We start from the raw sequence: 11,191 nt of genomic DNA, 5'->3' as shown, positions 1-11,191 counted from the left end.
CTTGGAGCTGCCCCCATTTCTAACTTAAGCTAAGAAAAAGAAACCAGCAAACAGAAACCATACGTAAGACCACACGAAACAAACCCTCTTCTCGGCAGTTAAATGCAGCATTTCCCAAAGGAACCCTGGAGAAAGGCTGTTTGCTTTTTTCAGCCCTGCCCTGCAACTGCCAGTCCCACTCCCAAAATTCCATATGGACGAAGACTTCTCCCAGACAAAAGGTTCCACACCAGAAAACTCTTTCTGACCATGGAGTGCATAGGGGGACCCACCAACTGCACCAGAAACCCAAAGCTTCCAGGCTTTTTTTGCTGGGGATAGGGGCTGTTGTTTGCTTTTTCCAGCCCTGCCCTACAACTGCCAGCCCAACTCCCAAAATTCCATACGAAAATTCCTCCCAGACCAAAGGCATTGGGACAGAAAGCTCTTGCTGCCCCTGGAGTACCAAGAGTGGCCCACCAACTGCACATGAGAGATGTAGGGTAAGAGCTTTCTTTCCAATGTGGAACTGATGTCATTCAGATTTTGGAGCCCTGTGCTGAAATTATCAGTCCGACTCCACAAAAACAGAGAATCACAGACCTACCTCACAGATCACCAGAGAGAGCTGGGAGAGTGGCTGTGCCCTTCCTCCTCACCCTACCTGGGCAACCTGCTGCCCAAACTGCCCTGCCATGCCCTCACTGAAGAGCCACACCCCTGTTTGCAAGACTTGTGGTGGCTTGCACTCCCTGGACCAGTTTATATCACCCAAAACTGACCTGAACTCCATCCCCTGATGAACTGATAAGACCTTGAAAGACAGCTGGGCTGAGCTGGGAGCACTTTATCCCTGCAGTTTAAATCTCACACAATAGACCTCAGCTCCACCCAATGATTAGCTGATTGGAGCTTGCAAAGCAGCTGGGCTGAGCTTGGCTCAGCTGGGCTAAGGTGGGCTCAGCGGAAAGGAGCTTCTCCATGCAGTATAAATATCCCACAAACAAATTTGGTGCTCCCCTGGTCACCTCAGAAAGCCTCGCAGGGCAGATGGGCTGAGATGGTCCGCTCAGATGCCAGGACAGAGAGCACTTGCTGCCTGTGGGTAGAGATTGTGTGGCCCCTCAAGCCAGGTCTGCTGGGCCCCCTCAGCCTTTGAGGCCAGCAGAGTGCCTTGGCTGTTTCCCATGTCAGTCCCATGCTCCACCCTTTTTTCCAGCAACTTCCTCACCCTCCCCTATAGAAGTCCAAGCCCTGCTTCAATAAAGTTGTGACAGCACGGTGATAGCTCCACTGCGTGACAGTGTGTGTTTCCATCCTCTACTTTGCTCGAACCCAATTGCTGTCGCAGTCCCTCTCCCAGCCCAGCCTGCGGCAGCTGCCGGCCAGGGCCAGGGGCAGGGGCAGGGCCGTGGGCCAGCCCGGGCCCCCGCGGCTGCCCAGCCCACGGGGCTGTGTCCCAGAGCCCGCCGAGCCAGAGCTCTGGGCCCGCGGAGGTGCTGCCAGCACGGGGAGGGCGCGGGGCTCCTCGGGCAGGGCTGCACCGTCGCTGCTGCCCAAGCCACAGACAAGAGCAGCAGGCTGTGCACAGGAGCAGCAGCAGCCACAACGCCTGGGCCTCCTCGGGAGTCGTCCCCCTGGGGCACAGCTCTTTGGGCAGGAGAGGGGCACCGGCCCTGCCAGGACTGGGGGCGGTGACAGGTCTCCTTGGGTAAGGACTTGCCAGAGCTGCTGATTTTGGCGCAGCCCTGGCCAATGGGGTGGGAGCAGCATTGGTGCCCTTGTGTCATAGGTTTGAAAGGAGATGTGGGAATTTTTTCCCTAGGGTACCTCGTCCTCGCCCCCCCAGTCTGTTTCTTCTGGGATGGGGGGAGTTAGGGAGGGGGTGGGGGCAGAGCGGAGCCGCAGGCGCTGGGCAGCGCGGGAGCGGGGAGAGGGGGAGGTCTCCCGGAGAAGCACGGTTGCCACAGGCACGGCCGGGAGTCTGTCGTTTGGGGGGTTTCTTTGGGTTTGGTGTGCACCGGACAGAGCGGGGAGTCCGGTTTTGGCTGCCTGCTTTTGCTTTGCCTGAGAGGAAGTTTTTTTTCCCCACGGGACCCCTCGTGGAGAACGACTACAAGAAAGAGAGCAAGCCATCTCAGAGCGAGGTATTCTGCCTTCAGACGGCCTGTGGGAAAAAGGACTTTTTTTTTTTTTCCAGTGCTGGCTGCGAGCACAGGTGGCTGCGAGCAGCTGTTGAAGTGCCGGGACAGTCCTGCCTTCCCACCCCACTCCCCAGGTTGCTGTGGGTTTCTCCCTCCACCTGGGGAACTGGGACTTTGCTTTGTTTCTTCCGAAAGGTTTTGATTGCACCATTTGTTGTTTATTCAGATTTGGTTAATAAAAAGCTGTTTCTTTTCCACACTTCCACCGGAAGTTTCTTGATTTCTACATTGCAATCGTGTTAAACTAAGACACCTCGCCCTCACGTTCCTTCTCTGTGTGTCACAGCCCCGTGTTCAGGAGGGCCACCAGCCGGCACTTCTCCCAAGGAGCCCGTGCCAGCTCGTGTGGAGGCCCCGTGGCCTTCCCGCTGCAGCTGCCTCGGCAGCCGAGGGGGCTCCTTCTGCTGCCGTGGGCAGGCACAGCAGGGGAGGGTTTGCTTAGTTTTTCAGCTGTGCCTAAAGTTCGTGTCCAGCTGTCTTGGATGCTTTGGAGAACGGACTCCTTCCCGCCTGGGGCAGGTTGGCCGGGCTAGGGGAGGCCCCAGGGCACGTGGCAGTGTGTCACAGGGCCCTTTGTGACACGGTGGGGTGGCACGGGGCAGGGTGTCACAGGGCCCTTTGTGACACGTGATAACTTAGTAGTGGTGGTGAGGTGGCCACGCCTCAGTGCTCCTCGGAGCGTGCGACGGGACAGACGGGACAGAGCGGTGCTGTGCGGAGCCCCCGTGCAGCCAACTCGTTCTTTTCTGATCCGGAGCGTTTTGGTGGCGTTTTTGTGCTGCAAGTGCCCTCGAGGCCAGACCGTGGGACTTGGTGACACGGAGCTTCTGCGAGGTGTCTCCAGTCCCTGCGGCAGCTGCCCTTGAGGCCGCACTGCAGGACTTGCGTTTCGTAGCCTTTTCTATCTTTCAGGTGCCCTCGAGGCCAGACCGCGGGACTTGGTGACCCGGAGCTTCGGCGAGGAGTCTCCAGGCCCTGCGGCAGGTGCCCTCGAGGCCATTCTCTGGGGCTTCGTGCCCCGGAGCTTTTCCCTGCCATCTCCAATCCCTGCGGCGGCTGCCCTTGAGGCCGCACTGCAGGACTTGCCTTTTGTAGGCTTTTCTATCTTTCAGGTGCCCTCGAGGCCAGACCGCAGGACTTGGTGACCCGGAGCTTCGGCGAGGAGTCTCCAGGCCCTGCGGCAGGTGCCCTCGAGGCCATTCTCTGGGGCTTCGTGCCCTGCAGCTTTTCCCTGGCGTCTGCAATCCCTGCGGCGGCTGCCCTTGAGGCCCGACTGTAGGATGGCGGAGAGACGCTTCAGCCTGTGCAGGTTTCTCAGGAGGAAGAAGAAGGAAGGCCCTGAGACTGCCCCTGCACAGCAGCCTGAGGAGGTGGAGCAGCCCCAGCCCCTGCAGGAGGGTGAGTGGCAGAGCTGGGCCAACAGCTGGTGGCTGCAGCCGGCTGGGCCTCTTCCCATCCCATCCCATCCCATCCCATCCCATCCCATCCCATCCCATCCCATCCCATCCCATCCCATCCCATCCCATCCCCTGTGGACGTGGCCAGGAAAAGGGAGGGGGAAGGAGGGCCCAGGACTGATCCCTGGCAGCTCCATGCACTGGCCATCCCGGGGCTGGCCCTGCCTGTGGAGTGCAGGGCTGGGCCGTGTTCTGCGGCCTGTCCCGCAGCCCCTCAGCTCTGACCGCGCTCGCTCTTTGCCAGATCCAGGCCGGGACCGGACACAAGAACAGGACCGTGCCCGTGGCCGCTTCCGCAGGGCAGCTCAGGTACCTGCAGCCACGGCCTCCTGGGCTGGGCCTGCTGCCACTGCTCAGCCTGGCACCGCTGTCGGAGCTCTCCATGGCACATCCCTCTCTTCCCTGCCCTTTGTTTTCCTGTAGGCCGTTCGGAAATTCGTGGGCATTCGGCGTCCAAAGACCAGGATCGCACCAGGCGAGGTCATGGCACAGCCTGACCCCACGCCCAGTGAGCTCACGGCCAAGACTGACGGCGCAACACCTGAGGGCGAGGCAGACACTGACATCGCAGCCGTTCAGTGCCTGCCCAGTGCTCCTGGTCTGGACATTCCTGGGGAGAGAGTTGTCTCTGTGGAAGTAAGCAGCCTGTGGGTAGGGATTGTGTGGCCCCTCAAGCCAGGTCTGCTGGGCCCCCTCAGCCTTTGAGGCCAGCAGAGTGTGGTGGGAAGGGAAGCACTTCTCGGGGGCAACTGGGAAAATTGCTCCCTCTGGCAGCTCTCCAACTCCCCCTGGCCCCTCCAGGCCAGACTTTGGAACTTGATGAGCCGCAGTGTTCCCAAACCTGCCGTGTTGCAGGTGCCTTCAAGGCACTTGTGCAGGACTTGGTGAGCCAGAGCTTTTCCATGCCATCTCTCCTGCAGGAAGCCATGAAGCCAGAGAGAGACACAGAGCAGAGACCCCCCAGGGTGCCCAAGCTGGCCTGGCTGAAGGAGGGGGAGGAGGAAGGCCCTGGAGCTGGCCCATCCCAGCAGCCTGAGGAGGCGGAGCAGTCCCAGCCCCTGCAGGAGGGTGAGTGGCGCAGCTGGGCCCCAGGGCTGGTGGCTGCAGCCAGATGAGCCTCTTGCCATCCCATCCCTTGTGGACAGGGCCAGGAAAAGGGAGGGGGAAGGAGGGCTCGGGGCTGATCCCTGGCAGCTCCATGCACTGGGCATGCCGGGGCTGGCCCTGCCTGTGGAGTGCAGGGCTGGGCCGTGTTCTGCGGCCTGTCCCGCAGCCCCTCAGCTCTGACCGCGCTCGCTCTTTGCCAGATCCAGGACGGGACCGGACACAGGAGCAGGACCGCGCCCGGGGCCGCTTCTGCAGGGCAGCACAGGTACCTGCAGCCACGGCCTCCTGGGCTGGGCCTGCTGTCCCTGCTCAGCCTGGTGCCGCTGTCGGAGTTCTCCAGGGCACATCCCTCTCTCCTTGCCTTTCTCCTGCAGATGGTTTGCCAATTCAGCAGGTGCATTTGGAGGGAAGAGACCATCGCCATGGGTGCTGGGGGCATGGCAAGCTCTGACCTCTGCAATGCGGAGACCAGCGCTGCCCTGCTGGATTTGCTTGTGGAGAATGGTGTCTCCAGTGCCGAGAAAGTAAGCAGCCTGTGGCCAGGGCTCCAGCCCTGCAGGGATTGTGCGGGCCCTCACGCCGGCTCCGCTGGGTCCCCTCAGCCTTTGAGGCCAGCCCAGAGTGGTGGGAAGGGAAGCGCTTGTCGGGGGAAGCCGGGCAAGTTGCTGGCTCTGGCAGCTCTCCAAGTCTGCCCCGTGCCCCCTGCAGGTGCCAGCCTTCGTCAGGTACATCCACCGGTGGCTCACGGCCAATGTGTGTGCTGAGCGCAGACTGGACAGGACTCTTCTGGCTCTGGTCGAGGCGCACCCCGTGGATGTGGTGGTGACTCTGCTGCGCTCTGCCCCATGCTGTGACAGGTATGGAGCCCCTCTGCCTCCAGGGCTCACCAGCCCATCATCCTGTAGAGCCCGTCCCAGGTGTCCCTCAGGCCCAGAGTTCCAAGGAGCCTCTAGCATGCCAGCCACGGATCCTGCTCCCATGTGCCCTCCTTGCTCCTCAGGGTGCTGTGGCTCTGTCAGCTGGGAGCGGGAAGTGCCCAGGCCGTGGCACTGTGGCTGAGAACCCGCTGACACAGAGCTTTGACCCCGCAGAGCTGCTGTGAGCATGTGGAGAGCAATCATCTCCTTGAGAACTACTGCAGAGTCGGTGCTGACGATCCTTGCCCTCGTCCTGGGAAGCTGGCCAGCCTGCAGCATGCGCACCTCGGATGGGGATGAAGCGGAAGTCTTTGCCCTGGCTGTGAGTTTCTGGAACCGGCCTTTGCTCAGCGCCACGGCACCTCCCCGGCAGCTCTTCATCCTCCCCCAGCACTGCATCTCCCTGCCTCAGGCACTGGGCTGGCAAGCTGGCTTAGGGGCAGGTTCAGGGGCACCAGGCCGGCTGCTCCTGCTGTGTCTCCCCTGGCCTCTCCCTGCCACGCTCGGGCCCTGCCCCATGGATGTCCGGGCACTGAGCGCTGTCTCCGGCTGGTTTCCTTTTTGCAGGCAACCGTGGCACTCTGGAAGATCCTCCATCTGCTCTGCTGCACACGGGCAGTGAGGGAGTGTTTCCCCAACCTCTTTGTGCATCTGCTCTTCCAAGTGTTCTTCAGCACAGTGCAGATGCCGGAGGAGGTTGACACCCTGTGGAGGGAGTGCCGGAAGCAACACAGCCTTCCCACCAAGCCCAACAGGTGCTCCATCCCACTCCTCCCGTCCCTGCCACGCCTTCGGGGCTGGCCAGGGCTCCCAGCATGACCTGGGCTTTGCTCTGCACGCAGGTTTGCAGTGCTGACCCTCAAAGCCCTGCTGCACCGTCTGCGCTGCGAGAGCGTGGTGGTGGCACTGGAGCGCAAGTGTGGCTGGGACACGCTCCTCAACGCCGACACCCACCACTACGCAGTGGGTCTGCTGGCCAGGTGAGACCCCCTTGTCCCCGCTGCCCCTGTCATTTCTGCCCTCTGCACGGGGCACCCCACGCAGTGCCCGTGGTCATGGGCCGGAGGGCCTTGTCACCCAGGGATGGCCGAGCAGAGTGGCAAAGGCTGGGAGAGGCGGGTGCACAGGAGGAGCCGCCTGCCAGAGTGCCCTGGTCCCCTGCCGGGGTGCTGGGGAAAGACCAGGCCTCTGGGAGTGAGTCCCAGGAGAGGTTTGCCCAGCCAGCTCAGGCATGACAGTTCTTGTTTCCCTCCTGCCAGGGAGATGGGCTCTTTCTGCACCCCCTGGTGTTGCAGCATTGTGTGCTGCCTCCTGGAGCTGCTCAGCGAGGAGATGTGTCCCTGGGAGCTCCCTGCCATGGTGTTCCTTGTGGAGGTGAGCCTGATGGCGAGCGCTGCCTGGCCGAGCTGCCTCCACCTCTCTGGCCTTGTGCAGCCGCATCTGCGGGGGAAGCCCAGTGAAGGGAGCTGGGGCAGAGGGGGGGCTCCACCGTGTGCCCTTGGCCCCTTGCTGCTGGGGTGACACTTGTCCCCAGCTGTGTTTTGGGTCCTTCTGCTGCCAGCACTCGCGCTTCCCTCATGGCTCCTCAAGGCCAAGGAATGCCAGGGCTGGGCGGCACAGAGGAGCGGGCGGGTGGCCTGCGCAGGGCAGGGAGCCCAGGGGCTCTGCAGAGCCACTGCTGCTTTTGGGCAGGGCTGCCCGGGACGGTGCCGCGCCCTGTGCTGCTGCCTGGGCCCAGCCCTGTGCGGGTGCGGGCTGCTGCCGGCCGGGCAGCCCGTCACCGCTCCGTGCCTTTCAGACCCTGGTCTACCTGGACGTGAGGGAGTGCGGCGAAAGCGTCCTGCAGATCCTTTCGAGGCACCTGTGGAGCGAGTGCCCAGAGATGCGCCGCCAAGTGCTGAGGGGCCTGGTGGTGCTCAGCCAGGATGCCGTGACGGTGAGGAAGGGGCGCTTGGCCGAAGCCGTGCTGCGATGCCGGGGCTGGGGAGCACAGCTGCTGCCAGCTCTGCTGCCTCCCCGCTCAGCTGCCCGAGTCCCTCGGGACAGGCCTTTGGGCTCTGGGCCCCGCGGCAGCACGTGGGGCTGCCCCGCCAGAGCGGGGTTGGGGCTGCAGCCCTTCATGGCTTCCCAGCACAGCCTTGTGTTCCTCACAGGCCAAAAGAATGGGCAGCCTGACTGAAAGCCTCGTGCAGCTCCTGTGGGACGCAGATGGAGAGCTGGTCCGGAGGACTGTCAGCGTCCTCGGCTTTCTGCTCTCCGATAAAGACATCCAGCTCTCCAGCCCCACCGCCCTGCAGCTGGCTGAGGCGCTGCAGCCGCTCTTCGACAACGTAAGGCTCTGTGCCCCGCAGCCACAGGCAACGGGTGCTGGCAGGAAACTTTGTGCCTTGTGGATTTTCAGGCCTGTGCCCAGGTGGGCCTGGAGAAGCCAGTGCTGAGGTCTTTTCATTTCCACCAGGCTGACAGCAGTGTGCAGCTGTCCTCCATCCTCCTCTTCCGTGGGGTGATGGTGACAGGGCAGAAAGAGGGAAAAAAGGCCCTGAAGCCACACGTGCGCCAGAGCCTGCTTCCACTCTTCTTCCACTGCCACGATGAGAACCAGAGAGTGGCAGAGGTGAGTGAGCACTTGTGGGCTCTGGTGTCCCCGTGGCAGGGGGCTGGGCTGCCTCCTGCCCTGGCACCTGATAGGCTCCAGCCTCCTGCTGGCCTTGCTCCAGGGACACGGCTCCTTTGCCCTGGGCCGTGGTGCCATCTCCCAGTGCTTGTTGCTCTGCAGGCCTCTGGGGAAGCGCTGCTTTGTGTGGCCGGCTTCCTGAAGAGAAAGGACCTGAAGAAGATAGTGAAGAGGAAGGAGCTGTGGATGTTCAGCGAGTGCCTGGTAAGGACGGCCATGAAGCCCCAGCCCCAGGCTGGAGCAGCCCCCAGTCCCCGACGCTCAGAGTGTGGGGCTGGCACTGTGGCCCTGCCCACTGCTGCAGCCGCCTGCGGGACAGCAGCCTGCGCCCCACACGCTGCTGCCTTGCCTGGGGCGTGCGGGCAGGGGAGGCCAGTGCTGGGCGCAGGCAGCTCCCGGCCAAGGGGCAGAGCCCCAGCCAACCCTTCCCTCCGGCCCTGCCTCTCTCTGCAGCTGCAAAAGGAGCGGAGTCGAGCGGCCGAGTACCTGCGCCAGGCTTTGCCGTACCTGGAGAGCCCACAGGAGCCCGTGCGAGAGGCAGCCATCAGGTTCACTGGTGAGCCACAAGGTCCCTCCCCGCCCCACTGCAGCTCGGCCCCAGCCCCGGCTGCTGCAGCGGCAGCAGGATGCGGCCCAGGGATGTGCTGGGGAGCCCCGAGTGCCCTGGTGGCTGCCGCCCTGTGCCAGCCCAGCCCTGGGGAGTCCCGAGGCGGGAAGGCCCCGGGCTCAGCCCTGCCAGGGCAGGAGGGTGCGTGGCCGGGCCGGCAGCGCCGCCGGGGGGGAGCTGTGCCGCTGGGGCCCTGACAGGGTCTGTGTTCCCAGGGATCGCCGGGAGGTACCTGCGGGGACAGCCCCAAGAGCTGCAGGACATCATCGAGAGTGAGTGAGGGCAGCGCGGTGTCAGCGGGGGCTGGCGGGAGGAGCACGGAGCCTGGGCAGGGAGCTGCAATCCTGCCCTGGCTGTGCAGGGCTCTGCTCCCTGCACGGATGAGGGACGGCTTGGGCAGAGCAGAGAGAGATTTCAGGGGCAGGGGGGGGGGTATTGGTGGCTCCGGCTGATCCCGTTGGGCCCTGCTCCCTGCTGGCCATGGCAAGAACTGGGTGGGATGGTCCTGGCAGGAGGAGCTTCTTGGGTCGCCACAGATCCAGGCTCTGACCTTGGCTCTGTTCCTCCCTGTTGCAGTTCTTCAGGGTCTGAGGAATGACACCAGCCCCGCCATCTCAAGCCTGGCGCTTCAGAGCTACCGTGTGCTCGAAGCTGCTCAGAGAGCTGCATCCCCCCAGGTGCAGCAGCCGCCAGACTGGCTGTGCGGGGCCTGCACGAGCTGTCCTGCTCTGCGGGGCAGTTTCTGGCTGTGCTGCCTGAGCTCTGGGGAGGCTTGATGTGGGAAGCGGTGTCTGCTGGGCCCACGTGAGCCTGCAAGGAAGACCCCTGCTGTGGAAGCACTTCCCTCTAGTCCAGCATAGGAATATAAAATTCCTCTTGCCACACACAGAGGCTCAGGAGTGTTTTTTGGTGCCCAGTTTGCACAGGGCATTGGGGGAGAGGGGAAAAAGGGTCCTTGTGCTCAGCAACGCTTGCCCAGGTGTGCAGTGAGAAGAGAAAGAGCCCTAAGTCCCCTTGGCCTTTGGTGGTGCTGTGCTGAAGCCTCCAAGCTTGCAGCAGAGCAGCTGGGCAAAGGCTGGAGCTGTGGGGCTCCCTGAGCCAAAGGTCCTTGGAGATGGCCAGAAGCCCTGTCCCAGGCAGGAAGTGCCATCTGTGTCCTGCCCAGGTGTTGGCCGGCTGCTGTGGCGCTTGCCCGGGGCGTCTGCCGTGCCTGCGGCAGAAGGGCTGGAGGCCTGGGCAGGAGGGTGGGGACAGCGCCAAGGGGGCCAGGCTGGCCTGGCTGGGGACAAGGAGGGCAAGGGGGCCCTGGCGGGGCACGACCGCTGGTGCTGCCTGAGGAAGGCACCTGCCGAGAAAAAGAACTGTTGCAAATAGGGCAAGAGGAGCTGAGGCAGGTGCGGGAAGAAGCACAAATGGCTAAGCACCTGCCTGGGATCGATACTATGGGACACTGTTACCGAGAGAAGACTAATACAGGAAAAGACTGCTTTATTGTTACCAGGGTTTACCAAAGAACTTGTTCAGACAGTTTTCTTCCAAGTTTTTCCAATTTCAATGTATTTTCCTCTCATGGATATCCCCATTTTTCCTATTGGTTCCCATCTGCTGCATTGCAGATACTCTCCCCGTTGGCTCCCGCTGAGTCCATGTGCCCTCCTTCCTTCCCTGGTTGGCTGTTTCCCATGTCAGTCCCATGCTCCCCCCTTTTTTCCAGCACCTTCCTCACCCTCCCCTATAGAAGTCCAAGCCCCGCTTCAATAAAGTTGTGACAGCACGGTGATAGCTCCACTGCGTGACAGTGTGTGTTTCCATCCTCTACTTCGCTCGAACCCACTTGCTGTCGCAGTCCCTCTCCCAGCCCAGCCTGCGGCAGCTGCCGGCCAGGGCCAGGGGCAGGGACAGGGCCGTGGGCCAGCCCGGGCCCCCGCGGCTGCCCAGCCCACGGGGCTGTGTCCCAGAGCCCGCCGAGCCAGAGCTCTGGGCCCGCGGAGGTGCTGCCAGCACGGGGAGGGCGCGGGGCTCCTCGGGCAGGGCTGCGCCGTCGCTGCTGCCCAAGCCACAGACAAGAGCAGCAGGCTGTGCACAGGAGCAGCAGCAGCCACAACGCCTGGGCCTCCTCGGGAGTCGTCCCCCGGGGGCACAGCTCTTTGGGCAGGAGAGGGGCACCGGCCCTGCCAGGACTGGGGGCGGTGACAGGTCTCCTTGGGTAAGGACTTGCCAGAGCTGCTGATTTTGGCGCAGCCCTG

General features: G+C 62.9%; 1 protein-coding gene across 1 annotated transcript; it reads left to right on the top strand.

The window, feature by feature from the left end:
- The first annotated feature begins 2,822 nt into the window (after positions 1-2,822).
- LOC135416874 (maestro heat-like repeat-containing protein family member 6) lies at positions 2,823-10,196 on the top strand. The gene is made up of 18 exons (XM_064660162.1): positions 2,823-3,581; positions 3,885-3,949; positions 4,064-4,276; positions 4,561-4,708; positions 4,948-5,012; positions 5,122-5,271; positions 5,456-5,604; positions 5,839-5,986; positions 6,232-6,419; positions 6,507-6,644; positions 6,924-7,038; positions 7,463-7,600; positions 7,818-7,994; positions 8,123-8,278; positions 8,441-8,542; positions 8,792-8,894; positions 9,161-9,217; positions 9,522-10,196. The coding sequence occupies exons 1-18, from the start codon at positions 3,464-3,466 to the stop codon at positions 9,719-9,721; spliced, it is 2,430 nt and encodes an 809-aa protein (XP_064516232.1). The 5' UTR covers positions 2,823-3,463; the 3' UTR covers positions 9,722-10,196.
- The last annotated feature ends 995 nt before the right edge of the window (positions 10,197-11,191 follow it).

Source organism: Pseudopipra pipra, chromosome 7 (genome assembly GCF_036250125.1).
Source record: "Pseudopipra pipra isolate bDixPip1 chromosome 7, bDixPip1.hap1, whole genome shotgun sequence".
NCBI classification, from domain to species: domain Eukaryota; kingdom Metazoa; phylum Chordata; class Aves; order Passeriformes; family Pipridae; genus Pseudopipra; species Pseudopipra pipra.
Note: the sequence above shows the minus strand (reverse complement) of the source record. Positions and strands in the feature narration are given on the sequence as shown.

Bases quoted from the DNA above. Each gene is read 5' to 3' on its own strand.
- LOC135416874 (XM_064660162.1), top strand. From the start codon at position 3,464: ATGGCGGAGAGACGCTTCAGCCTGTGCAGGTTTCTCAGGAGGAAGAAG. The intron at 4,277-4,560 runs GTAAGCAGCCTG...TCTCTCCTGCAG, and splicing joins AGAGAGTTGTCTCTGTGGAA to GAAGCCATGAAGCCAGAGAG. The intron at 5,987-6,231 runs GTGAGTTTCTGG...TCCTTTTTGCAG, and splicing joins CGGAAGTCTTTGCCCTGGCT to GCAACCGTGGCACTCTGGAA.